Source organism: Palaemon carinicauda, chromosome 22 (assembly GCF_036898095.1).
Source record: "Palaemon carinicauda isolate YSFRI2023 chromosome 22, ASM3689809v2, whole genome shotgun sequence".
In the NCBI taxonomy this organism is placed as follows: Eukaryota; Metazoa; Arthropoda; class Malacostraca; order Decapoda; family Palaemonidae; genus Palaemon; species Palaemon carinicauda.
The window spans coordinates 68952818-68977715 of NC_090746.1; the positions used below are offsets into that span (position 1 = coordinate 68952818).

Genomic DNA, 24898 nt, shown 5'->3' on the forward strand with positions numbered 1-24898 from the left:
GTTAAGGGAGTAGTAAAAAATAGAGGGTTGGGCATGAATGTAAAGAGAGTTCTGTATGAGAAAGTGATTGTACCAACTGTGATGTATGGATCGGAGTTGTGGGGAATGAAAGTGACGGAGAGACAGAAATTGAATGTGTTTGAGATGAAGTGTCTAAGGAGTATGGCTAGTGTATCTCGAGTAGATAGGGTTAGGAACGAAGTAGTGAGGGTGAAAACGGGTGTAAGAAATGAGTTAGCAGCTAGAGTGGATTTGAATGTGTTGAGGTGGTTTGGCCATGTTGAGAGAATGGAAAGTGGCTGTCTCCTAAAGAAGGTGATGAATGCAAAAGTTGATGGGAGAAGTACAAGAGGAAGGCCAAGGTTTGGGTGGATTGATGGAGTGAAGGAAGCTCTGGGTGATAGGAGGATAGATGTGAGAGAGGCAAGAGAGCGTGCTAGAAATAGGAATGAATGGCGAGCGATTGTGACGCAGTTCTGTTAGGCCCTACTGCTTCCTCCGGTGCCTTGGATGACCACGGAGATAGCAGCAGTAGGGGAGTCAGCATTATGAAGCTTCATCAGTGGTGGATAATGTGGTAGGGTGGGCTGTGCCACCCTATCAGTACCAGCCGAACTCAGTTGAGTCCCTTGTCAGGCTGGGAGGAACAGAGAGATGTCCCCTTTTTTTGTTTCTTTTTTTTTTTATGCCGGCTACCCCCCAAAATTGGGGGAAGTGCCTTGGTATATGTATGTATGTTTCCCACAGGAAGGAAAGAAGGTATAGAATGTGCCATAAGTAATTGTCATAGCTTGGAGATCCTAAAGAAGTTCACAATCAACAAAGAACAAATAAGAAAGAGGAGATTGAAACAAAAGTGAAGAACAGGGCAGTAAGTCTAGTTAAAGAATATAAGTATCAAGGTGAATGGTACACAGAAGGGAAACAAAGAATTAAGTATCAATAAAATAAGCCAGAGGGTCGCATATGTGACCCCAAAAATACGAAAATATTGGGATGCGAGAAAGGTAGGAAAAATGGCATTGGAAGTCAGAAAGAAATTATATGAAATCGTAGTAGAACCAAGATTATTTGCCAACGTGAAGACCTGAAGTGTAATAAGAGACAAAGAAATGAAAGATCTGGAAAACCTTCAATATAAGATAATAAGGAATATGTATGAACAACCTGCAAGTACTCCATATTGGGGCATACTTGCAGAAACAGGAATATAGCCGGTGTCCTGCAGAATAGAATATAAGAAATTAATGATCTTTCATAATATAAACTCTATGGAAAAAAGACTAGTAAGAGAGAGAATTGAGGATCAGTTGAAGAACCTGTATGGAAAGTTCTGGAGTAAGAGCATAGAAGAAATCTGTAGTAAATATGGGATGGAAGTTGAAGAAATAGGAAGTTGGGGGGAAAAGGACTCTGGAAAAAAGAAATCAAGAAAAGAATTGTGGCAAAAATAGAAGAAACTACTGAAAAATGAAAGTGATGAAAAAAGATTTATTGAAGGAAATGGCTCACAGCCTTATATCACAGAAATGAATCTTGATAAGGCATTCCTTGTATGAAGACAAGATTAAATATGCTCAATTCAAAAGTGAATTTCAGGGGAAATATGAAGATAATTTGTGTGACCTGTGCAAAGATGAAGAAGATAGTACTGAATATTTATTTTTATGCCCATAATTAGGGCAGCTAATGAGTGTAGACATAAGTTTAGGTACGCTGAAAAATCCTAGCAGGGATCTGGCTGCATCTACAGGTAGGGCAATGCGTATGAAAGAAGAATTTAAGAAGTCCACACTGACCACAATAGTTTGCCAAGACTGATGATAGCAGAGTTATCCTATCTAATTTCAAGGTAGAATGGGATAAAAGTAAAGATTGAGAATCTCATTACGGTATTAATTTATTTAAGGCACAGGTAATATTAGCTGAATAATAAGAATAAGCTTAGAAGCTTTGCACCTATCTATAAAGTAATAGAGTGCCCGCAAACATATTTTGCGGATTGAACAATAAGGAACCTGGAATATGGCCAGTTGAAAATAGGATGGAGTATGAAAATGTGATGCTTATTCATAACATCAGATGACAAACGACAAGTTACGGAGGTAATGGAACATCAATTAAGAGAACCATATGAGGAATGTTTTGGAAAAAGTATCATAAAAATATGCAATAAATATTATATTGAATTTGAAAAAGAAGGAAAGTATAGAAATCAAGAACTCAAAAAGAAATAAAAAAAGTTAGTGGTAAAAGAAATTAAAAGAAAAATATAAAAAAAGAAAGCAGAGATGACCAAACTGAGGTTTGTAAATAATAATGGCAGAAGAGACTACATAGGAGAACTTAACTCTAATGAGACAGTAATAGCCGTAATAGCTATGAAAAGAAAAATAGAAGAAAAGAAAGCAGATGACCAAACTGAGGTAGAGAATACTACTGAGCATATGTTTATCTGTAATGAGTTAAGAAAATTTAGAAATAACATGGAAATAGGGAATCCAGAAACGCCAGCTAAAGATGTTGCCCGATATATTAGACATGCCCTTGAAGTTAGAAGTAAAAGTATGCACGCTGTGCTGTCGGTGTAGGGGGTAATTAATGATAACGAATTCCGCAGACTGCTTCTAGTAGTGTGCCCACAATCGTAGTGTTGTGGAGAGAGCAACGAGGAAGTTAGGAACCTTTGACGGTGTGACCTGGAAATTAATCATTGTGTAATTTGTGTAATCGCTGAACGGTAAAATTCGTTCATTAGGAAAAAGGGTTTAGAGAAGTAACCGGTGAGCTGATACATGGATTTGTGAATTTTTGTATTTAGTAGTTGATGTCATTGTAAATTCTGTTCTATGTGGTGAGATGGATGAAAAACTGTACGTTGTGTGAATGAAGTAAAATTTGGAAATAGAATCGCCTGTAATTACATTAAAAAATCAGGGGTAAATATGATACTTTAATTTATGGCCAAATACATGAACTATATATCCTTCCTACTCATTATCTTGTGTTCTATGCATTTCTGACCTTGATTATCGGGGCAAACCATCCGTTAATGAGTTTTTGACCCCCTTATATAAAGACAACTATGGGGGAAACCGGGTGTTTTTTGGTGAGGGAAATGTTATAAGCGAGTGATATGCAGCAATAATAATGGTCAGAAATGCAAAATAAGCACAAGATAACCAGTTGGAAAAATATATGGTTCAAGTAAGTGGTTGAAAATAGGCCAGACATGATTATTTAACACTTAGAGATTTGTAAAGGTGTACAGTACCTAATAAACCCACCTAACCTAACCTAGTACTTCCCAGGTCACAACCCCCAGTCGAGGGAAAGTCCCCGGACCCCCTTCCCAGGTCACAACCCCTAGCCGGGGAAAAGCCCCCAGACCCCCTTCCCAGGTCACAATCCCTGGCCAGGGGAAAGCCTCTGGACTCCCTTCACAGGTCACAAACTTGAAGTAAATCACAAATAAATCCTTACATTATAATAAAATATATTGCAAATAAATCCTTTCATTATGTAAAAGTAAATCACAACTAATTCCTTACATTATGATTGACACCGTCGCCTTTTTTTTCTTGGCAATCTTTACAAAAGCTTTGCAGTAGAAAATGTGCTGGCCTTCCCTGAAAATTAAATCAGAATTGTGCCTTTAACCCATTATTCCGCTGTTATTTTTTAATTACACGAGTAAAAATAGCTTTACACTGAACGGGGAGTATTTCCATCATAATCAATTGCCGACATAAACGAAATTACACTAAATTTTGAAATAGATTGATGTACATCCCTTAAGTTTCCTCCGGGAGACGTCTTTACGAGATGGTGGTTAAGTGGAAATTGAAGACGAAGATGGGAAAAAATGGCTGTTGTAGAACAACATCCAGTAACATATGAAGAAGTACTTGTAAGCTGTTAATTGGGTTAAAAAACCACCTGAAAAATGCGTCATTGTAAATACACAGAAAGCTCCCCAATCCATAAGAAAACGCATGCGCAGTAGGTCCCCTTCAGTCTTTCAGATGTAAACAATGGACTTGGAGTGAAAAACATACTTCACATTTTAATAGACTGATACGTAAGTTATTATGCCCCAGCCCCTATTAAACATATAGAGAAAAATACCAAACTAGCCAGCACTCTTCCATTTCTTATTGTGAGTTCCAGTTTCACTAGAAATTAGAGTATCGTATATTAACCGTGAGATGGTATGACAATAAAACAATATCCAGCAGATTTTGTAGATTTGAGAACAAAGCCCTCAGAAGGATATTGGGAGTCAAGTGACAGGATAGGATTAGAAATGAAACTATAAGAGAGATTACTCGAGTGCCATATGTGGATGAGATCATGGTGAACGGTAGATGGAGATGGTTTGGACATGCCCTTCGCACTCCCCGAGAGAGATTAATCCACCAAACTTTCAACTTGGCTTCATAAGGCACTAGAAGAGTTTGGAGATGATGATGAGTTTCTCAGAAAATTTGGATGACTTATGTTTTTCCATTTTTTTTCATCTTGCATTTCATGGTTTTTGGATCCTTTGTAGTTTGTTGGGACAGACTAAAAACCCACATCTTACAAACAGACACAAGAACGCTATCTAATGTAATCTAGAAGCCATATTCTTACCTACATACATGTGGGGTTACACTCTCTGTGACCCCCCTAAACCTACTGTAATTTTAGCTTACGAATGCCAGCTGATTCCGATCACATTCGGACCTTAGTCTTGCATGATTCAGACCATGTATTTAGACTGATTCAGATTATTATTAAGGCTCATTCTGACCTTTTGCTAGGCTTTTTTGAATGATTCAAACACACACAATGTGAAAACAAAGGGAAAGTTGAGGTGTTGGAGTCTGCAAATAATATAGTAAGCTCTATAAATAATCAACTAAGTGATCCCAACCAGCCCGAAGCTTCAAGGGCTAACCACAAGACTTTAATAAGAATAATTGATAGAGCAAGGGCTTCATGTTGGCCTAAGGATCCCTGTGATCTGACATTTGACCTGGACCTGGACTATCTGGAGGAGACAATTCCAGAGGAGTTTTTTAGAAGAACCGTTGTAGTTGGTGTAAAGAAGCATTTCATATTCTGTACACCCAAACAAGAAAACTCTAGTCAAAGGCAAAACATGGTACTTAGATGGGACCTCCAAAGTAGTTAAGCAACCTTTTTATCAGTTACTGTCTATTCATTGTTTTGTCAAGAGTGAGGACTGCATGAAACGGATTCCCTTCTGTTTTGTGATAATGTCTGGTAAGAGGTCAAAGGACTAAATAGCAGTTCTTAGAGCTGTCATTGAAATTTTACTAGCATCTAGTGTTTCATCATTTGTAGTCGATTTTGAGGCAGGTTTGTGGAAAGCCATTAGATCGGTCTTTAATGACCTAGTAATAAACGGAATAAACGGGTGTGCTTACCATTTTACACAAGCTTTGTAGAGAAAAGTTCAGGAATTGGATAGCAAAAGTTGTACTGTAGGACAGACAATGTATATAAAATTGTAAAAAAGTCTTTGCTTTGCCATTTTTACCCCACGATGATATTGAGAAGGTAATTATAATTGGACCAGTAAAAGAATTAATGGATTACGTAAGGGAAACATGGTTGCATCATAGGATATGGAAAGTGGAGAACTGGTCAGTATTTGGGCGCAGTATAAGAACAAATAATGATGTTGAAGGATGGCATCATAAACTAAACAAAAGTGCCAAAAAAGGCAACCTCCCATTTTACTTATTGATAAACTTGCTTTATTTAGAGGCTAAGGAAATACCTATTTTCAATATTAAACTTAGCCGGTGATTATATAAGCTGCAGCTCTGCTGCTCGACAGAAAACTCTACGTTCAAAATCCGCCAGCGATCGCTATGCAGGTAGGGGGTGTACTTCAACAGCGCCATCTGTCGTGCAGGTACTCAGTACTCAATGTAAACACAGAACTCAATTTTCTCTCTGTCGTGCCACCGGCAACACCTACTAATTCGCTGTTGTTAACTGGATTGGTTTTCACAACTTTTTGGTGAAGTACACGTTTCTAGTTTTGAGCTTTCGCTTTGCAGGCTTTATCTTCAATACATCCTTGCATTCTTTTGTTGATATCGGATTATTTGTTGATGACTTTGGATAGTTTTTGAATTCCCCTTTGACTTATTCAAAATGGCTGACCCTTCTCAAGTCCCTAAATTCAGGAAGTGTAATGCTAGGGACTGTTCAAGGCGTCTTCCGAAGGCCTCTATCGATCCTCACACCGTTTGTTCCAATTGTCGGGATAAAACCTGTCAATTGGAAGATCGATGTGAGGAATGCGTTGGGCTTTCGGAATTCGATTTTATCGAATTCCAGAAATATACACGTAGGCTAGAGAGAGATAGAGTCAGGAGAAGTTCGTCTCGCTCCGTTGAATTTTCCTCTCCTCATGCCCCACAACCTATTCCTTCCCCTGTAGTGGTTGCTCCTGATCCCCCTTCTAGCACTCAAGAACCTTCGATGGCAGATATGATGCGTGCCATCCAAGCTCTGGGTGAGAGAGTCGAGTCCTTGGCTAGTGACCGTAACCAGCTCATGGCAGACGTCAAGGAGCTGAAGTGTAAGAGTGCAGTGGGTAGTGATAAAGTGAGTGATAGTGTTGTGGATAGTGTTGCGCTTGAGGGTTCGTCTGTTCGTGCCTGTCGTCCTCCCAGTCCGGGACCTCTTGCAAGCTCCCAAGTCCAGGGGAGAAGCAATGTCGTACGACCAAAGGGTTCGAGAGGCTTTAATCAGCGAACAGACGTTCCCTCCGTGGTTTCGGGCGTATCCACCCAAGATCGCCCCACCCACACAAAGACGAGAGAGCCCATTTATTCCTCGTCTGCGGAAGAGGTTTCTCGTAAGAAACCATGGACCAAGGTCTCGCGGCCTCTTAAGCGCAAGTCGGTCCCTTCCGCGCAAGTCCAACGGCCCAGTTGTAGCCACTGGGTCAGTTCGGACTCGCTGCAGTCTTCCGACAACTGCTCACCTCCTAAGAGAGGCAAAGCGGTACCGCATCAGGCAGTCACACCGTCTGTTGCTGCACCTGCTCCTGTAGACCCTAAGTGGTCTTTGCTGCAGACCATGCAGTCTCAGTTAACGTCATTGATGCAGGACTTTCGTGCGGAGAAGGTTGATGCTGCACCAACCTCTAGCCTACAACCACCCACGGTTGTGCGTCCTGTGGACGCTGAGGCGACCTTCTGCCGCACTCCAGCTGAGAGAGTCCCGCCACCCATGCGTTCCAGTGTACCCTGCCAGCCGCATGTTGACGTTCAGCGACGCACGGAACCTTCCGTTGACGTTCGCGAGGTACAACAACAGTCTAAGTTGTTTTGTTTTGACGCGGTGCGACAACCTCCGCAACCCAGTGTGGTTACCTCTGCTCGCCCACATCAGACTAGACAGTCTGGAGTAGACGCTATGCGTCCCCGCGCTGCTATGGTTGTTGCCAGTTCACAGACTGGGCAACAGTTCCATGACGTTGCGTCCGGTTCAGTCACGCGTGCACCCGTGCTGCCGGACTCAGCTGACCAGCCGATTCCTACTCCTTTGCCGCTTCCTCCTCAATTCTCAGATGATGGACTCTCTGATGATGACGACGCGGCACACATTGATGACCCACATACGGACCTTGACGAACCCAAGACCACGCAACCCTCTTTGGACTTTAGAAAAGTTCTTGCTCTGTTCAAAGAGATGTATCCGGACCAGTTTGTGTCTGCGGCTCCACGCTCTCCTCCGTCAGAGTTTGCTTTAGGTACGCAGTCATCCGCGCCTGCCTTTACGAAACTCGTCCTCGCCCGCTCGTCCAAGAGAGCTTTACGAGTTTTAGGAGATTGGATGCAGTCCAAAAAGAACCTAGGGAAGACAGCGTTTACGTTTCCCCCTGCGAAACTCTCTTCCAGATCGAGCGTCTGGTATGCCACGGGAGAAGTTCTCGGCTTGGGAGTTCCTGCCTCTGCCCAGGGCGACTTCTCAAGTCTGGTAGACTCTCCCCGCAGGCTAGCCATGAGACGCTCTAAGATATGCTGGTCTCCTACGGACCTAGACCATCTGTTGAAAGGAGTATTTAGAGCCTTCGAGGTCTTTAACTTTTTGGACTGGTGTCTGGGAGCTTTGAGCAGGAAGATCTCCCCATCTGACAAGGAATCTTCCTTGCTCATAATGTCCTGCATGGACAAGGCCATACGTGACGGATCTAGTGAGCTTGCGGCTTCGTTCGTATCCGGGGTCCTCAAGAAACGGGAGAACCTTTGCTCTTTCCTGTCAGCTGGAGTAACACCGTGTCAGAGATCAGAACTTCTTTTTGCTCCTCTCTCAAAGTGCCTTTTTCCAGAGGACTTGATTAAGGAGATTGCTGCCTCTTTGATTCAGAAGGACACCCATGACCTGGTTGCGTCCTCTGCCCGCAAAGCCACCCCTTTGCCTACCTTGTCAAGACCCAGGATGGACACTCCAGCGTCCAGATTCATTCCGCCCTTTCGTGGCAGAGCCTCCAGCAGAGGAGGTGCTCGTGCCGAAGGGAGACGTGGGAAGAAGAAAGGTACCAAGTCCTTTAAAGGCAGAGTCTGACTGCCTCCTTCTTCAGACAGCAGTGGGAGCCAGACTCAAGAACTTCTGGCAGACCTGGGAGAAAAGAGGCGCAGATGCACAATCTGTGAAGTTGCTCAGAGAAGGGTACAAGATCCCGTTTGTACGCAAACCCCCTCTAGCAACGTCTCCCTTCGATCTCTCTGCCAGGTACAGAGAGGAAGACAAGAGACGAGCTTTGAAGCAGGAGGTGTCTCTCTTACTAGAAAAGGGAGCGGTAGTCAAAGTCCGGGACCATCAATCCCCGGGCTTCTACAACCGTCTCTTCTTAGTGGTAAAGAAGACAGGAGGGTGGAGGCCGGTGCTAGACGTCAGTGCGCTGAATGTCTTTGTCACAAAGCAGACGTTCGCCATGGAGACCACAAAGTCCGTTCTAGCAGCGGTCAGAAAGGAAGACTGGATGGTCTCTTTAGACCTAAGGGACGCATACTTTCACGTCCCCATCCACCCAGACTCCCAACCTTTTCTGAGATTCGTTTACGAAAAGGTTGTCTACCAATTTCAAGCCCTGTGCTTTGGCCTAAGCACAGCTCCTCTTGTGTTTACGAGGCTGATGAGGAATATTGCCAAATTCCTTCATTTAGCGGACATCAGAGCCTCCCTCTATTTGGACGACTGGCTTCTAAGAGCTTCTTCCAGTCGTCGCTGTCTGGAGAATCTAAAGTGGACTCTAGATCTGATCAAGGAATTGGGTCTCCTGGTCAATATGGAAAAGTCTCAACTGGTCCCATCCCAAACTATTGTGTATTTAGGGATGGAGATTCACAGTCAAGCTTTTCGGGCTTTTCCGTCGGCCCCCAGAACAAGTCAAGCCCAGGTATGCATCCAGAACATGCTGTAGAAGGAACGATGTTCAGTCAGACAGTGGGTGAGTCTGATAGGGACGCTATCATCCCTGGAACAGTTCGTTTCGTTAGGGAGACTACACCTCCGTCCCCTTCAATTTCACCTAGCTGTTTACTGGAAAAAGGACAAGACGCTAGAAGCGGTCTCGATCCCCATTTCCGAGAAGATGAAGTCGTCCCTGACTTGGTGGAAGGACAGTATCAGCCTCAGAGAGGGTCTGCCCCTGGCTGTTCAGACCCCCAACCACGTTCTCTTCTCGGACGCATCGGACACGGGCTGGGGTGCGACATTAGACGGTCGGGAATGCTCGGGAACTTGGAACTCGAATCAAAGAACGTTACATATCAACTGCAAGGAGCTACTGGCAGTTCATCTGGCCTTGAAAAGCTTCAAGTCCCTCCTTCAAGGCAAAGTGGTGGAGGTGAACTCGGACAACACCACGGCTTTGGCGTACATCTCCAAGCAAGGAGGGACCCATTCTATGACGTTGTACGAGATCGCAAGGGACCTCCTCACCTGGTCAAAAGATCTAAACCTTTCTCTAGTAACGAGGTTCATCCAAGGCAACTTGAATGTCATGGCAGATTGCCTCAGTCGGAAGGGACAAATCATTCCAACAGAATGGACCCTACACAAGGATGTGTGCAAGAGACTGTGGGCCACATGGGGCCAGCCTACCATAGATCTCTTCGCAACCTCGATGACCAAGAGGCTCCCAATATATTGCTCACCAATCCCGGACCCAGCAGCAGTTCATATAGATGCCTTTCTACTGGATTGGTCACATCTAGACCTATATGCATTCCCCCCGTTCAAGATTGTCAACAAGGTACTGCAGAAGTTCGCCTCTCACGAAGGGACAAGGTTGACGTTAGTTGCTCCCCTCTGGCCCGCGAGAGAATGGTTCACCGAGGTACTTCAATGGCTAGTGGACGTTCCCAGAACTCTTCCTCTAAGGGTGGACCTTCTACGTCAGCCACACGTAAAGAAGGTACACCAAGGCCTCCACGCTCTTCGTCTGACTGCCTTCAGACTATCGAAAGACTCTCTAGAGCTAGAGGCTTTTCGAAGGAGGCAGCCAGGGCGATTGCTAGAGCAAGGAGGACATCCACTCTTAGAGTCTACCAGTCGAAGTGGGAAGTCTTCCGAAACTGGTGCAAGTCAGTATCAGTATCCTCGACCAGTACCTCTGTAACCCAAATAGCTGACTTCCTATTATACCTGAGGAAAGAAAGATCTCTTTCAGCTCCCACTATCAAAGGTTACAGAAGCATGTTGGCATCAGTCTTCCGTCACAGAGGCTTAGATCTTTCCAACAACAAAGATCTACAGGACCTCCTTAAGTCTTTTGAGACCACGAAGGAGCGTCGTTTGGCTACACCTGGTTGGAATTTAGACGTGGTACTAAGATTCCTTATGTCAGAAAGGTTCGAGCCACTACAATCAGCCTCCTTTAAAGATCTCACTTTAAAGACTCTTTTCCTGGTTTGCTTGGCCACAGCTAAAAGAGTCAGTGAGATTCACGCCTTCAGCAGGAACATCGGATTTTCATCTGAAACGGCTACATGTTCTTTACAGCTTGGTTTTCTAGCCAAAAACGAACTACCTTCTCGTCCTTGGCCGAAATCGTTCGATATTCCAAGCCTTTCAAATATGGTTGGAAATGAACTAGAAAGAGTCTTATGCCCTGTTAGAGCTCTTAAGTTCTATTTAAGACGAACTAAACCTTTACGAGGACAGTCAGAAGCTTTATGGTGTTCTATTAAGAAACCTTCTTTGCCTATGTCAAAGAATGCCTTATCCTATTATATCAGACTGTTGATACGAGAAGCTCATTCCCATCTGAGTGAGGAAGACCAAGCTTTGCTGAAGGTAAGGACACATGAAGTTAGAGCTGTCGCAACTTCAGTGGCCTTTAAACAAAATAGATCTCTGCAGAGTATAATGGACGCAACCTATTGGAGAAGCAAGTCAGTGTTCGCGTCTTTTTATCTTAAAGATGTCCAGTCTCTTTACGAGAACTGCTACACCCTGGGACCATTCGTAGCAGCGAGTGCAGTAGTGGGTGAGGGCTCAACCACTACATTCCCCTAATTCCATAACCTTTTTAATCTTTCTCTTGAAATGTTTTTTATTGTTGTTTTTGGGTTGTCCGGAAGGCTAAGAAGCCTTTCGCATCCTGGTTGATTTGGCGGGTGGTCAAATTCTTTTCTTGAGAAGCGCCTAGATTAGAGGTTTTGATGAGGTCCTGTAGTATGGGTTGCAACCCTTGATACTTCAGCTCCTAGGGGTCGCTCAGCATCCTAAGAGGATCGCGAGGCTCCGTAAGGAAGACGCACTTAAAAAGGCAGAGTAATGGTTCAAGTCGACTTCCTTACCAGGTACTTATTTATTTTATGTTTGTTATTTTGAATAACTGCTAAAATGAAATAAAATATCCTTAGCTCATAATAATGTAAACATTTATTGCTGGTCTCTACCCACCCCCCTGGGTGTGAATCAGCTTATATAATCACCGGCTAAGTTTAATATTGAAAAATGTTATTTTTATAATAAAATAAATTTTTGAATATACTTACCCGGTGATTATATATTAAAGGACCCTCCCTTCCTCCCCAATAGAGACCCAGTGGACCGAGGAGAAAATTGAGTTCTGTGTTTACATTGAGTACTGAGTACCTGCACGACAGATGGCGCTGTTGAAGTACACCCCCTACCTGCATAGCGATCGCTGGCGGATTTTGAACGTAGAGTTTTCTGTCGAGCAGCAGAGCTGCAGCTTATATAATCACCGGGTAAGTATATTCAAAAATTTATTTTATTATAAAAATAACATATCAAGTTAAGCTTGTAAGAGGGCAAACTAAAGAGGCGTCAAAGAAAATCGGTAAAAGAAATTCAAGGGTGGATCATGGGAGCGTGGAAGGACTACAATGATGGGAAGATTACAACCGGCCAGCTTCTAAAGAAGTGTGCCTATATATATATAGGCCTATATATATATATATATATATATATATATATATATATATATATATATATATATATATATATATCTATCTATCTATATAAATATATATATATATATATATATATATATATATATATATATATATATATATATATATATATATATATATATATATATATATATATATATATATATATATATATATATATATCTATATATATATATATATATATATATATATATATATATATATATATATATATATATATATATATATATATATATATATATATATATATATATATATATATATATATATTGTGTATATTTATTATATTATTATTTATATATATATATATTATATATATATATATATATATTATATATATATATATATATATATATATATATATATATATATATATATATATATATATATTTATATATATATATATGTATGTGTATATATATATATATATATATATATATATATATATATATATATATATACACATATACATATATATATATATATATATATATATATATATATATATGAGTTACTTTGGGTTGTGTTGTGTTATTTTTACTCATCCGCAGTGGCCAAAGAGGCTTAGCACGGGTAACTTTTGCTTTAATTTTACATTAAATGTATGCTGAATAACAGGTGTTTTATATAAGGTCCGAATTAATCTCTTAGCTTACCATGTCTAAACAAACTACATTCTCCCATGCATTTCCCATCTTTGCTCTTGGGCAAAACCAGTGTTTCTCCCCTGCCTAGAGAAATTAGATATCATTGTGGGATCCTTTAAACTGGTCAAGGCTATTGATAATTATAACCAAAGGTAAGAAACATGGAAGATAACAAATTATAATGAAAAACTGTATTTAGTAGTAGAATAATTGAATTAATAAAAATAAACCATCCTAGAATGATGTTCCTAATCTAGCAGTTGTATTGATAGAACTTCAAAAGTTGCAGCAAATGTTTTTATGTTGAACAGGCTGACATAAGTCCTTTTATAGTTTATATATGGAAGATGTTTTAATGTTGCCATTCTTAAAATATTCTATTTTAATTGTTCATTACTTCTCATTTAGTTTATTTATTTCCTTTCCTCACTGGTATATTTTCGATCCCGTGGGCTTATAGCATCCTGCTTTTCCAACTACGGTGTAGCTTAGCTGGTACCGGTAATATTGATAATTATAGAGGAATCGGATGTATCGGTGATTGTCTTCTCTATTCATCATCTACCACAGCCGGGAGTGGGAGCCATTTTGTAATTTTCTCTTGCCATAGACTAATTAGATCTACAGAGGATTCATTGGCTAAATTCATCAAAGGATAGCCAGTTCCTTGTGATGCACAGCGCCTATTCAACTAATGCTAGAGATAATTGGCGAAATCTAATTGCGGCCCTTTCCGTCATTAGGCGTAGGATGAGATGATGATGACTATATTACATACGGCAGTCAAATTAATCTCGGTTATGGCGTAAATAGAGAGAAGTAACAGCAATTTTTTAGACTAGAAAACACCATTAAGAATCAAAATGAAGATCTATAGGACAATTATCAGGCCCTTAATATTATATATAATAGAAACTTCGGCACTTATGGGAAGGCGGAGGGACTTTAGGAAAGAACCGAGATGTGCATGATGAGTTATATTGCTGAAATACTTTTTTGCAGCCCTTATCCCATCTGGCAGTAGAGATCCTGAAATGGGCAAAATGATATACGGTAGATAAATTTCATTCAAAGTGTTTTAGATAAATTTCATTCAAAATTTCGTTAAATTTCATTCAAAATTATTGTATAGCAGGTTGAGTACATTGTCTAATTGTTTTAATAGCCGAGTTATGTTATAAGTTAAGGTTTGTTATGATATTTTTACTTTTTTTTCAATATTGATACAACTTACTATAAATGCTCTGCATGACCTAAGGTAATTCTTTACTATAAGCCATCATAACATTAGAAAGAATGTTTCCCCCTTAACCTAACCTAGAACTCTATCTTTTTGTCATTAGGAGGCCACACTCTCCCATTTACTTAAACAGACCTAAGATGCTGTGTATTGTATCCATTGAACATCTTAGTATCTCTAATTGGCATATAGGTAAAGTTGTACCTTAATGGGTTTACTAAGTTCATACCAAATCAGGGAAGCTTTCCCCACTGTGGACCCCTCCTAGTATAGGTTTTACTAATAGAGTCTGTGATTGTTTCCCCTCTTACTGACCATAATTGCATCGTTAGTAAGTTTAAAAACCTATCCCTGCTGTTGATGAAGGGTACTCCCAAATATATTTAATTAGTGTTTGTATGGATAGGAACAATATAAATCACTTTTAAAATTTCCCATATTATAGAAAAAATATTTGTAGAATCATCTTTGAAAATTACTTAGTGTATTAAAAAAAAGATTTGTAACGTCCGTTAGCTTCACCAGTACAGTTTTCTACTTTTAAGGTTTCTTTTTCAGAGATTATCATCAAGGTAGACGCATAATGTTCTCAGGGGTTCTTGGTGAGCCATCAAAAACAGAAGAAGAAAGATTAAAAAATATTGAACGAACTACCAAAGTATTACATGACGAGAAGAATCCCTGCATTAAGGTACGTGAGTTATTACTTGAAGTAATGCATCTTTGTTTCTATGCATCATACCCTTGTAATTTAATTAAGGATATGGCCTCAAAGCAAGCTGAAATTGGTTGTTAAAGTTGGGTAACAAGCAGTTATCCAACTGGTAAGGGTGTGTGGTTCTGAGCCTTGCCCTCCCTGCAGTCGGAGATTCCTTACTTCTGTTTCAGCTGCTTTTTAGTACAGATGTACAGCAGCTCCAGAAAAAACTTTGTAATTTTCTTTCTCATTTGCTGGAAGTGATTGGTTGTTAGTGATTGAATGGAAGCAAGAAGTTCATGTTTGCTAGGGAAAAAGAGGACATAGCAATGGGTTTATGGCTAAGCTGGATCTTGATCCTTACTCCCTCTGTGCCTCTTGTATAAGGCATGACTGGTCATAGTCATCCCCGAGTCCCAAATGCAGGTGATGGGCTCCGATGTAGTGGCAGGTTTACACCCTGAAGGGGAAAAATTAAGTAAAGTGCTCATCATGGTCAGACTGGGTAACGTCCAAGAAGATTCCAGGGAAGCATTTTGCTGCTTCTGTCCCCTGGGAGGGGGAGGGGGGTTGCTACTACTTCTGCCATGCCTGTGCTAATACCCTTGGATCAGTCCCTGGGGAGTATGCTGCAGGTGTCAGGAGGACTTGGATCTGCATTGATGGTGTGTGGGGATCCCCTAATGTTTGCCGCTCCCCTTCGGAGGGTGGAGAACCTTCTTTTGTGACCATGCGAATTGCTGATGACCTGTTTGACCTGAGGAAGACTTTGTTGAGAGAGTTGGCAGCTAAAGCTACCTCTCCTCCGGTACCACCTGTCCATTTACCATTGTCTCAAGTGCCCCGGTGATGCTAGTGGCGAAGCGTGTGGTGGCTCCCCACTGTCAGGGAGCCGGGTGGTTTTCTTGGATAAATCATGTGATAAGTCTGGCAAGGTATCCCCCGGCCCGGCAGGTAAGGTGTCGGAGTGAGGTTGCTGAACTTCCGGCACCTGGTAAGTCTACAATACCTGTGAAAGAGGAATTTATGATTGTTCTCGTCACTTGCATTAGCTACAAGCTCTTCTCATTAACTTTGAGAACGCCCTGTGGCATTCGCTTCATTTTTGTCGAGTTCAGTATTCTGGTTTTGTTCTCTCCTCTCAAAACAGGATTTTCACGCTTTTTCTCTGTGACCTTTTCCCACGGGATAGGCTTTGCACTGTGATCAGAACTATACGGTAGGCATCCATGTAATTGGAAACCATGCGATCAAAAACTACTGAATCGAAACTTACGCTCGTTCTTTGGGTGATTATTAATTTTGAGTCACCAGGTTAGTAAGACTCCTATTATCTGGTCCTTCCCAGCACCCCCAGCCCAGCAGTTTTCCAAAACACCAGAATCTTTGAACACTTGAGGTACAGTATTCTAATGCGACAAGACTATTCCGTAATCTAGATCATCCCATGCTCAGAGTCTGGGTCTGGCTTATGATATCTTCTTACACTGAGATCTTACCAGACACTAAGATCTTCCAGCTTTTTTGTCTGACTTGGATTGGAGCAGGTAACTTAGATCTGGTTTCAATACTCATATAAGCACCGAAATACCACATTGTAGTTTCATGTTTCATTGTTGTCGACAATGATCCTCTCCAGCTAAGGACAGGCGCTCACGTGACACTTCTATGTACCGCAATTTGTTGTGAGACAAAGTTAATAGATTTTTTGTGTTGATCCCATTACATTGAATTCTCTGTTGTTCCAACACGGAGTACTTACCTCGAACTACTTTCTTAAGAGTATCTGGGATCTCCTCCCAACCGACCAGAATTTTGTGTAGTTTACCCTATCTCCGTTTTCTATGCGGGGGAACCTCTGGCGGAGGAATACGCGACCCGGGGTCAGAGAGCGTGCTCGCTCAGGTCTCGACCTCCAGTAAGTTTTCTGGTCGCGTCGTGATTACATCTCGCCGCGCTCTCCTTACCCAGTGCGACCCTTTGTGTCTCAAGTGGTACCCACGTGGTCCCCTCGTGTTCAAACATTACCTTATCCTACCTTTCCCTCTGTGTTCCTGTGTCGTTTGGTGCTTTATTGGTTCGTTATGGAGCATCCCCGCCGTTGCCCCGGGCCTATGGCCGGTAAATCTTGTGGGGCCTTTCTTTCCAAGCCGAAAGTCGACCCCCACTCTTTGTGTTCGTCATGTAGGGGCAGTTTGTGTTCCCCTACAGCCACGTGTCCGGAGTGTGAGTCCTGGAACAAAATACAGTGGGTGCGCTACGGCACCAAGAAGAAGAAGGCTACCAAGAGATCGCCGAAGAAGTCCAGCATTGCCTCACCTCTTGCTTCGCCCGATGCCTCTTCGGAGAGGGCTTCTCTGCCACCTTCCCCTACCCAGAGTTGGGGACGAGGTAAGTCCGTTGCGGGGAAGCGGCCCATTGCTCTTCCCCAGGAGTCTGTGATGTCTGTTGGTGGGGATGTTGTGACGGTTCAGGCAAGTGGGGGGCCTGAGGGAGGGACGGGAGTGTGTTCGGGAGACGAGGTCCTGGTGCCAGCAGGGCCCGTCTCTACCGACGATCCTATGTGGGGGAAGCCCGCTACGGCCTCTTCCCCCGCATCTTGGGTCTACATTTCAGGTACGTCAGCGGCCGGGGGAGACGCAGAGAAGGAAGATTCGCCGAGTTCGGACCCCCTCACGTGGGCGCCGCCGAGGACGTCCTTCACGTCGCCCATGAGACTGGAGGAGGAGTTTGACACCTAGTTTGTCCGCAAGAAGGTGCTTCGCTCTCCCCTGGCGCCGTCGGCAACGCTCCCGCCCGTCTTTCTTCAACCTTCTTCCCCAGCGGACCGGCACGAAGATCCACCAGGAACTCGGGACGTTTCGGACGATTCAGCAGGTTCGCGTTCCTACCAGTCATCGGTCTCTTCTTTCTGGTCGTACTCTTTCTCCTCGGAGGACGAAGGTCCGAGGAACTCGAGGAGGAGACGGGAGAGGTCCCGCAGGAAGAGGTCCCGTTCCCGATCACGCCACGCCAGGAGACGTTCCAGATCCCCTAGGAGGAAGCACAAGAGGAGCCGTTCGTCAAAAGGCGAATGGGTGCGAGTCACCATCCCCCGTAGCCACCTCCTAGGAGCTTCAGCAGCCCCGAGTACCTCTGGCTGGCTCCCTAGAGCTCCTTCACCACCCTCGCGGTACGGCTCCTCCAGCAGACCCGATCATCGACAGAAGTCGTCGCACTAAGTCTCAGTTGACAGGCATAAGTCCGCGAAGGTTCCGACTTCATCCGCCCAGCGGAGAGAGTCGCCCCTTCGGACTGGCAGCCTTGTCCCGGCCTCTGGTTCTTCGACGGCCCGCCCTGAACGAAAGAACCAACTAGCTAACATGGGGAAGCCCACAGCTCTATGGATCTCCGCAGGAGGGAGTAGACCCACGACGGCTACTCTCGTCCCAGCGGAGCTGCCCGCTCAGCGAGTCGAGCCGCCAAGGGCTCGCCACGAGAAAAAGATGCCTCCACCTCACGCGGAACGCTCCGTCATCGACGTGCCTACTCAGGCGGAGGACCAGTTAGCCGAAGGCCTCGTAGATGGGGGAGAATGTTCGACAGACGAGGTCTCCACCTATAGGAAGGTCTTAGCCCTCATCAGGCGGCATCTTAGGCAGGATGAGCCGAAACCCTCGGCAGATGAAGCCTGGCTCTCCGGACTTAGCAGGCTAGTGGATAACCCTGTGCAGCAGAGGCCTTCTCTGGCTCTTCCCCTGGCGAGGGACGTTAGGCTGGGTATGGACCACATAGATAGGTTCTTAGCCAGCCAGGCGGACACGCCCAGGAATCAGAGCGCCTCCAAACTCCTCCAGGGACTTAAAACGCAGAAACGCTTTTATCTCCCGGAGGGGCGCCGCGGAGGTCCCTGTACGGTTGAGCCAGCGATTGCTATCCTGAACCAGGGGGCGGCTGAAGATAGGGCATCCTCCGCTCCAGTGTTTTTCTCCGGCAGAAACCTCCATGATGGAGGATATGGCCCTGGATTTAGTATACGTATCTTTATGGTTGGACTAGTGGGCCTGCACGTTGGTAGGCTTTCAGGCTTCTCACGACCTCTCCGTCCCCGAGAATCAGTCCTTGCTGAGGGAACTGATTAGTGCGGGTGGGAAAGCACTCAAGTTCCTCTCATACCAGCCCCTCTCTCAGGCAGCCAACTGGGTCCTGCAGAAGAGGGACACAGTCCTGAGCAAGCTGGTTAGGAGACTACCAGACAGAGAGGCGAGAGCCTTGAGGAACTTACCTCTGTGGGGCGGATCGGTGTTCCCCCTAAAGGCAGTAGAAGAGACTATGGAGAGGGTCAGGAAGCTTAAGGAAGAGGGAGAGCCCAGACCCCCACCGGCAAGACGACCTGCCCACAGGAGATCCTCTTCGGATGTCTCTCACCCATCCCGCACCTCGCCGATCCAGCCTAGAAGGGACACCCCGTCGGTGTCTTGGCACCAGCCTTCGCAGCCCTCTTGTAGGGGTACTTCGGCCCCACAATCGAACTTCAGGCCAACCCACTCTAACTCCAGGAGAGGACGTTCCACCCGTGCCTCTCAAAAGAGATAGGAAGGAGGCTCCCTACTCCTGCCGAAGCCTCAGGTAGGGGGATGCCTCAAACACTCTTGGCAAGCTTGGCGGGACCACGGACCAGATCCGTGGACCGTAGCAGTACTGAAGGAAGGGTACAGGTTGCCCTTCCTAACAGAACCGCCCCCTCTGATCCCGGACCAACAGGTGGAGTGGTTGGCGCCCAAGGACCCCTTGAGAAGAACAGCATTGCAGGAGGAAGTTTCGGCCATGCTCGCCAAAGGGGCAGTAGAGCCAGTCAAGAATCCAGGACCGGGGTTCTACAGCAGGCTCTTCCTGGTGAAGAAAGCGACAGGGGGCTGGAGACCGGTCATAGATCTCTCAGCCCTCAACAAGTTCGTGTGCAAGACCGAGTTCAAGATGGACACCCTGAAGTTGGTTTTGGCGGCCTTGAGGGAAGAGGACTTCATGATGTCCATAGACCTCAAGGACGCCTACTTCCAGATCCCTGTCCACCCCTCCAGCAGGAAGTTCCTAGGAGTAAAATGGGGTACCCAGACGTTACAATTCAGGAACCTCTGCTTTGGACTGTCGACAGCTCCTCAGGTCTTCACGAGGGTCTTCGCAACAGTTTCAGCCTGGGCACACGAACAGGGCATCCGCCTGATTCGGTACCTAGATGACTGGTTGTTGCTTTCAGCCTCAGAGGGAGCAAGGCGCGAAGCTTCTGCGGTTCTGCGGTGTCTTGGGTATCACCATCAACCTGGAAAAGTCACATCTGATACCCTCCACCAGGATGACCTACCTAGCGATGGTTCTAGACTCCTGGTTGGCGAGAGCCTTCCCCTCCTCGGAGAGGCTAGACGACCTAGATCAGATACTCCGGCCCTTCCTAACGGGCCCGCCTAGGAGAGCCAAGGACTGGCAAAGATTGATAGGCCACCTCGTGTCATTGGAAAAGTTGGTCCCCCAGGGGAGGCTCAAACTCAGGGGTGTTCAGTGGAACCTGAAGGAGCACTGGAACCAGAGGGACTCCCCGCACAAGATAGTCCCGGTGTCCCCAGAGACGGAGGAAGTTCTGAAGTGGTGGCACGTCAGGACAAACACCCTCAAAGGAATGCCCCTCACAGTCGACCCTCCGGAGATGCTGCTGTTCACGGACGCATCCAAGGAGGGTTGGGTAGCCCATCTTCTCGACAAGTCAGCGAAAGGGAAATGGGACTTCGAGGAGAGGAGCCGGCACATAAATGTGTTAGAACTGATGGGCGTGCAAAGGGCATGCCGAGAATTCGTCCATCTACTCCGGGGAAACACCGTGGCTCTGATGTGCGACAACGCCACGGTGGTGGCCTATGTGAAAAAGCAAGGAGGACTGAAGTCAAAGGAGCTGTGCAGTCTCACAACGGAATTCCTGGAATGGGCAGAGGAGGAACAGATCAAGATCACGGCCAGGTTCATTCCGGGAAAGAAGAACGTCCCAGCCAACGGCCTTAGCAGGATGGGTCAAGTAGTAGGGTCGGAATGGTCCCTACACCCAAGAGTGGCCCAGACCATCATCCTGAAGTGGGGCTCTCCGGTAATAGACCTCTTCGCCACGAGGCTAAACGTACAGCTCCCCGTGTTTTGTTCTCCTGTGCTAGATCCAACAGCAGCGTTCGAGGACGCCTTTCAACATCCTTGGGACAATCTCGACGTATACCCCTTCCCCCCCTTCGGGATGCTCAGACAAGTCCTCAACAGAGTGAGGCGGGCGAACAACCTGTGGATGACTTTGGTAGCGTCTGGTGGCCGGAGAGAGAATGGTTCGCAGACCTAAAGGAACTGGCGCTCCTTCCACCTTGGCCCCTTCCGGACAGGCCAGACCTTTTCCAGCAACCTCACTTCCAAAGGTTTCACGAATACCCTCGGTCCCTCCTCCTACACGCATGGAGGTTATCGAGGGTCTCCTGAGGAAGGAAGGATATTCGTCGAAGACTGCAACAAGGATGTCAGGTTACCTAAGACGGTCCTCGGTCGCAGTATACCAAGCAAAGTGGGCTACCTTTGCGAAGTGGTGCGCCTCGAAGAACATCAGGCCGTTAGTGGCCTCCATTCATGAAATAGCCGACTTCCTGGTCTATCTGAGGGACGAAGTGGGCACGTCCATACCAGCCATCAAAGGAGTCCGAGCGGCGCTGGGCCAAGTCTTCCTCCTGAAGGGCATCGACCTAGGAGCGTCCAGACATATCTCGATGCTCATCAAGAGCTTCGAGCAGTTGTGTTCCCCCCAGGCCACTAGGGTTCCCCAGTGGGATGTGGCTAGAGTGCTGAAAATGTTTTCAGAACCTCCCTTCGAGCCTCTCAAAGATATCCTGGACAAGGAGCTCACCCTCAAGACGGTCTTCCTGTTAACCCTTGCATCGGCGAAGAGAGTAAGTGAGATCCATGGGCTGTCTTATGAGGTCTCACACTCGAAGGGGTGGCGAGAAGCAACTTTCAGGTTCTTGCCTAACTTCGTAGCCGAGACTCAGAACCCAGCTGTTTGGGACTCTAGGTTTGAAGGGTTCTCAGTGCCAGCAATCCCGCGTTCGGACAACCCGAGGGACTTGCTACTGTGCCCAGTCAGAGCGGTATGTAAGTACCTAGAGAGAACGGCCAGATTTCGCCCCGAGACCAAGAGTCTGTTCGTCTCCTCAGGACTAGTGAAGAAGGCGGTCTCTAAGAACACGATCTCCTTCTGGCTGCGGCAGGTAATCATGAGAGCCTACGACAGTTCGGGGGTCTCCCTTCCGGGAAAGCCTAGACCTCATGACATTAGAGGCCTGAGTACTTCGCTGGCCTTCGAGAGGAACATGGCAGTGGGCCAGATCCTGAGAGCAGGCACGTGGTCAAGGCAGTCCACCTTTACGGCTCACTACCTAAAGGAATGTTTGAGGAAATCCTTGGACGGGTTCTCGCTTTGTCCCGTCATTTCTGCACTCCAGAAGATTTAAGGTGTAGCCCCGGGGAAGCCGTGGGTGGTAAGTCTAAGAGACACAGGTTCCTTCCTTACCTTTTCCCCCTTATCACCCTTCCCCTACATGACCCTTGATTCCTTCACCTTCCATGGGATACACTGTCAGTGAATGAATACGTCTCCGAGGACTTTTACAGAGGGGAGTTACTTAGACACTAAGATAGTTTTTTGCGTAGTTTTCCCTAATTTCTCGTTTCTATTTTTGGGTCGGCAGAACCTAGCCTCCTATCTAGGTTCGTCTATTTCTCTTCGTCAACGGTCTCTAGGTCCGGAAGGCCACTCCCACCTTCCTAAAGTATAAGTCTCCTAAGAAAGTAGTTCGAGGTAAGTACTCCGTGTAGGTACAAATCACAAATTTTAAGTAATTTGTATTTTTCCTAACAGTACTTACCTCGAACTACTTTCGGGTTATGGCCCACCCATCCTACCCCGAGTGTCTTACAGGACTTCTTAGAAACCTATCTATCAGAAACTTACTGGAGGTCGAGACCTGAGCGAGCACGCTCTCTGACCCCGGGTCGCCTCATGGCGCGTATTCCTCCGCCAGAGGTTCCCCTGCATAGAAAACGGAGATAGGGTAAACTACACAAAATTCTGGTCGGTTGGGAGGAGATCCCAGATACTCCTAAGAAAGTAGTTCGAGGTAAGTACTGTTAGGAAAAATACAAATTACTTAAAATTTGTGATTTTGTGTTCCTTGCTAAGCTTAGTTTTGGATATCAATGGTTTGTCTCGAAAGTTTTATAAAGCTAATTTTTGTGAGTAACACCATGTTGATAAGCTATTATTGGTGAACTTTGGTCTATATGGCCTATGCATGGTATGGGGGTGTTTACAGTATTCCATGCTGGATTGCTGTAATAAGTTTGGCATTTTTACCAAAATATTTATTTAGTCAGTCAGGCATGTCTGCCGAGGTATTTTTCATACAAAAGATGTCTTACGCCAGTGATGACATTTTTGACATCATGGCTTCGATGATCCTCATTGAATGAAAAATGCAGTGAAAATTATTGATAAATTGTTAATTTACATATTTAGATTGTTGGTTTTGTAGTTCTGATGAATTTTCAAATATGCTCATTTTACAAGGGTAAGTTTATTTTTATATAAAATACACAAAGCTTTGTATCAGCGATTGTGATTATTCTTGTATATTAATACTTCACATTTAACTGTTATATTAGGAGAGCGGTCTGGGTGTTCCTCGTGAAAGTTAATGGTTGTCAGAATGATTTACTTTGTCTTTTATATCCTGTTAATACTAATTGCTATTGTAATATAATTTTGCAAACCTATATTTACACACACTTGGATGACATTTCATATACTTTAAAAGCTTCTACTTTAGCAATTGCTGGGATTCAAGGTAATTATTTATACAGTAAATGTTTTACATTAAAAAAGCAGGTCTTATTTACCATTTCAGGAAATTTTGTACTAATGTAGCGAAGGAATGCAGAAGGCTGTGTATCGTAGGTCAGCTAATATTGTATCATAATTAAAAATAGCGGTAGATGCTCAAATACCAAGAGGGTATTGTATTAAAACAAAACCATTTGTCTTGAATTTTATTTCTTTTTAATATAATACAGTAGTATGAAAGATATAGCGAGAAAAAATGTGGAAGTAAAACGTAAGGTAGCTGAGGCAAAGAGGGCGGCTGACTGGAGATGGGTCCAGGGATTGGGTCGTTCGTATGAAGAGAATAAGAAGTTTTGGAAAGAAGTGAAGAGAGTAAGGAAGGGTGGATTAAGAAGTGAAGACACAATGAAAGATGAAAATGGAAGGTTGTTGAAAGGAGAGGAGGCAAGGAAAAGGTGGGCTGAATATTTTTAAAGGTTGAATTTTGATGAAAATAGGGAGGTAAGTATAATTGCTGTAGCAATTGTTGAGGTTCCAGTAATGGAAGATGAGAATGAGAGATTGCAAGAGAGGATGTGAATAGAGCACTGGATGAAACGAGTGCAAGAAAAGCACCTGGTATGAGGGTGTGAGGACTGAGATGTTAAAGGAAAGGAGTGACTGTACTTGAATTGTTAGTGAGCTTGACCGACTAGTGACAGAATTTGGAAGGGTGTGTGAGAGAAGGAAGTTGAGAGTTAATGTGGGTAAGAGTAAGGTTATGAGATGTACGAGAAGGGAAGGTGGTGCAAGGTTGAATGTCATGTTGAATGGAGAGTTACTTGAGGAGATGGATCAGTTTAAGTACTTGGGGTCTGTTGTTGCAGCAAATGGTGGAGTGGAAGCAGATGTACGTCAGAGAATGAATGAAGGTTGCAAAGTGTTGGGGGCAGTTAA

General features: G+C 44.6%; 1 protein-coding gene across 2 annotated transcripts in view; it reads left to right on the forward strand.

The window, feature by feature from the left end:
* The first annotated feature begins 2505 nt into the window (after positions 1 to 2505).
* The window catches only part of LOC137616531 (coiled-coil-helix-coiled-coil-helix domain-containing protein 7), an 83816-nt gene continuing 61423 nt past the window's right edge, over positions 2506 to 24898 (forward strand). Inside the window, exons 1-2 of one of the 2 annotated variants that reach the window (XM_068346371.1) lie at positions 2506 to 2594; positions 14928 to 15060. In XM_068346371.1, the coding sequence (XP_068202472.1) occupies positions 2521 to 2594; positions 14928 to 15060 (207 nt within the window). In that variant the 5' untranslated portion in view covers positions 2506 to 2520. Of the gene's footprint in view, positions 2595 to 2625; positions 2784 to 14927; positions 15061 to 24898 lie in introns of those variants that run through there. The other variant, XM_068346372.1, reaches the window with a different exon arrangement.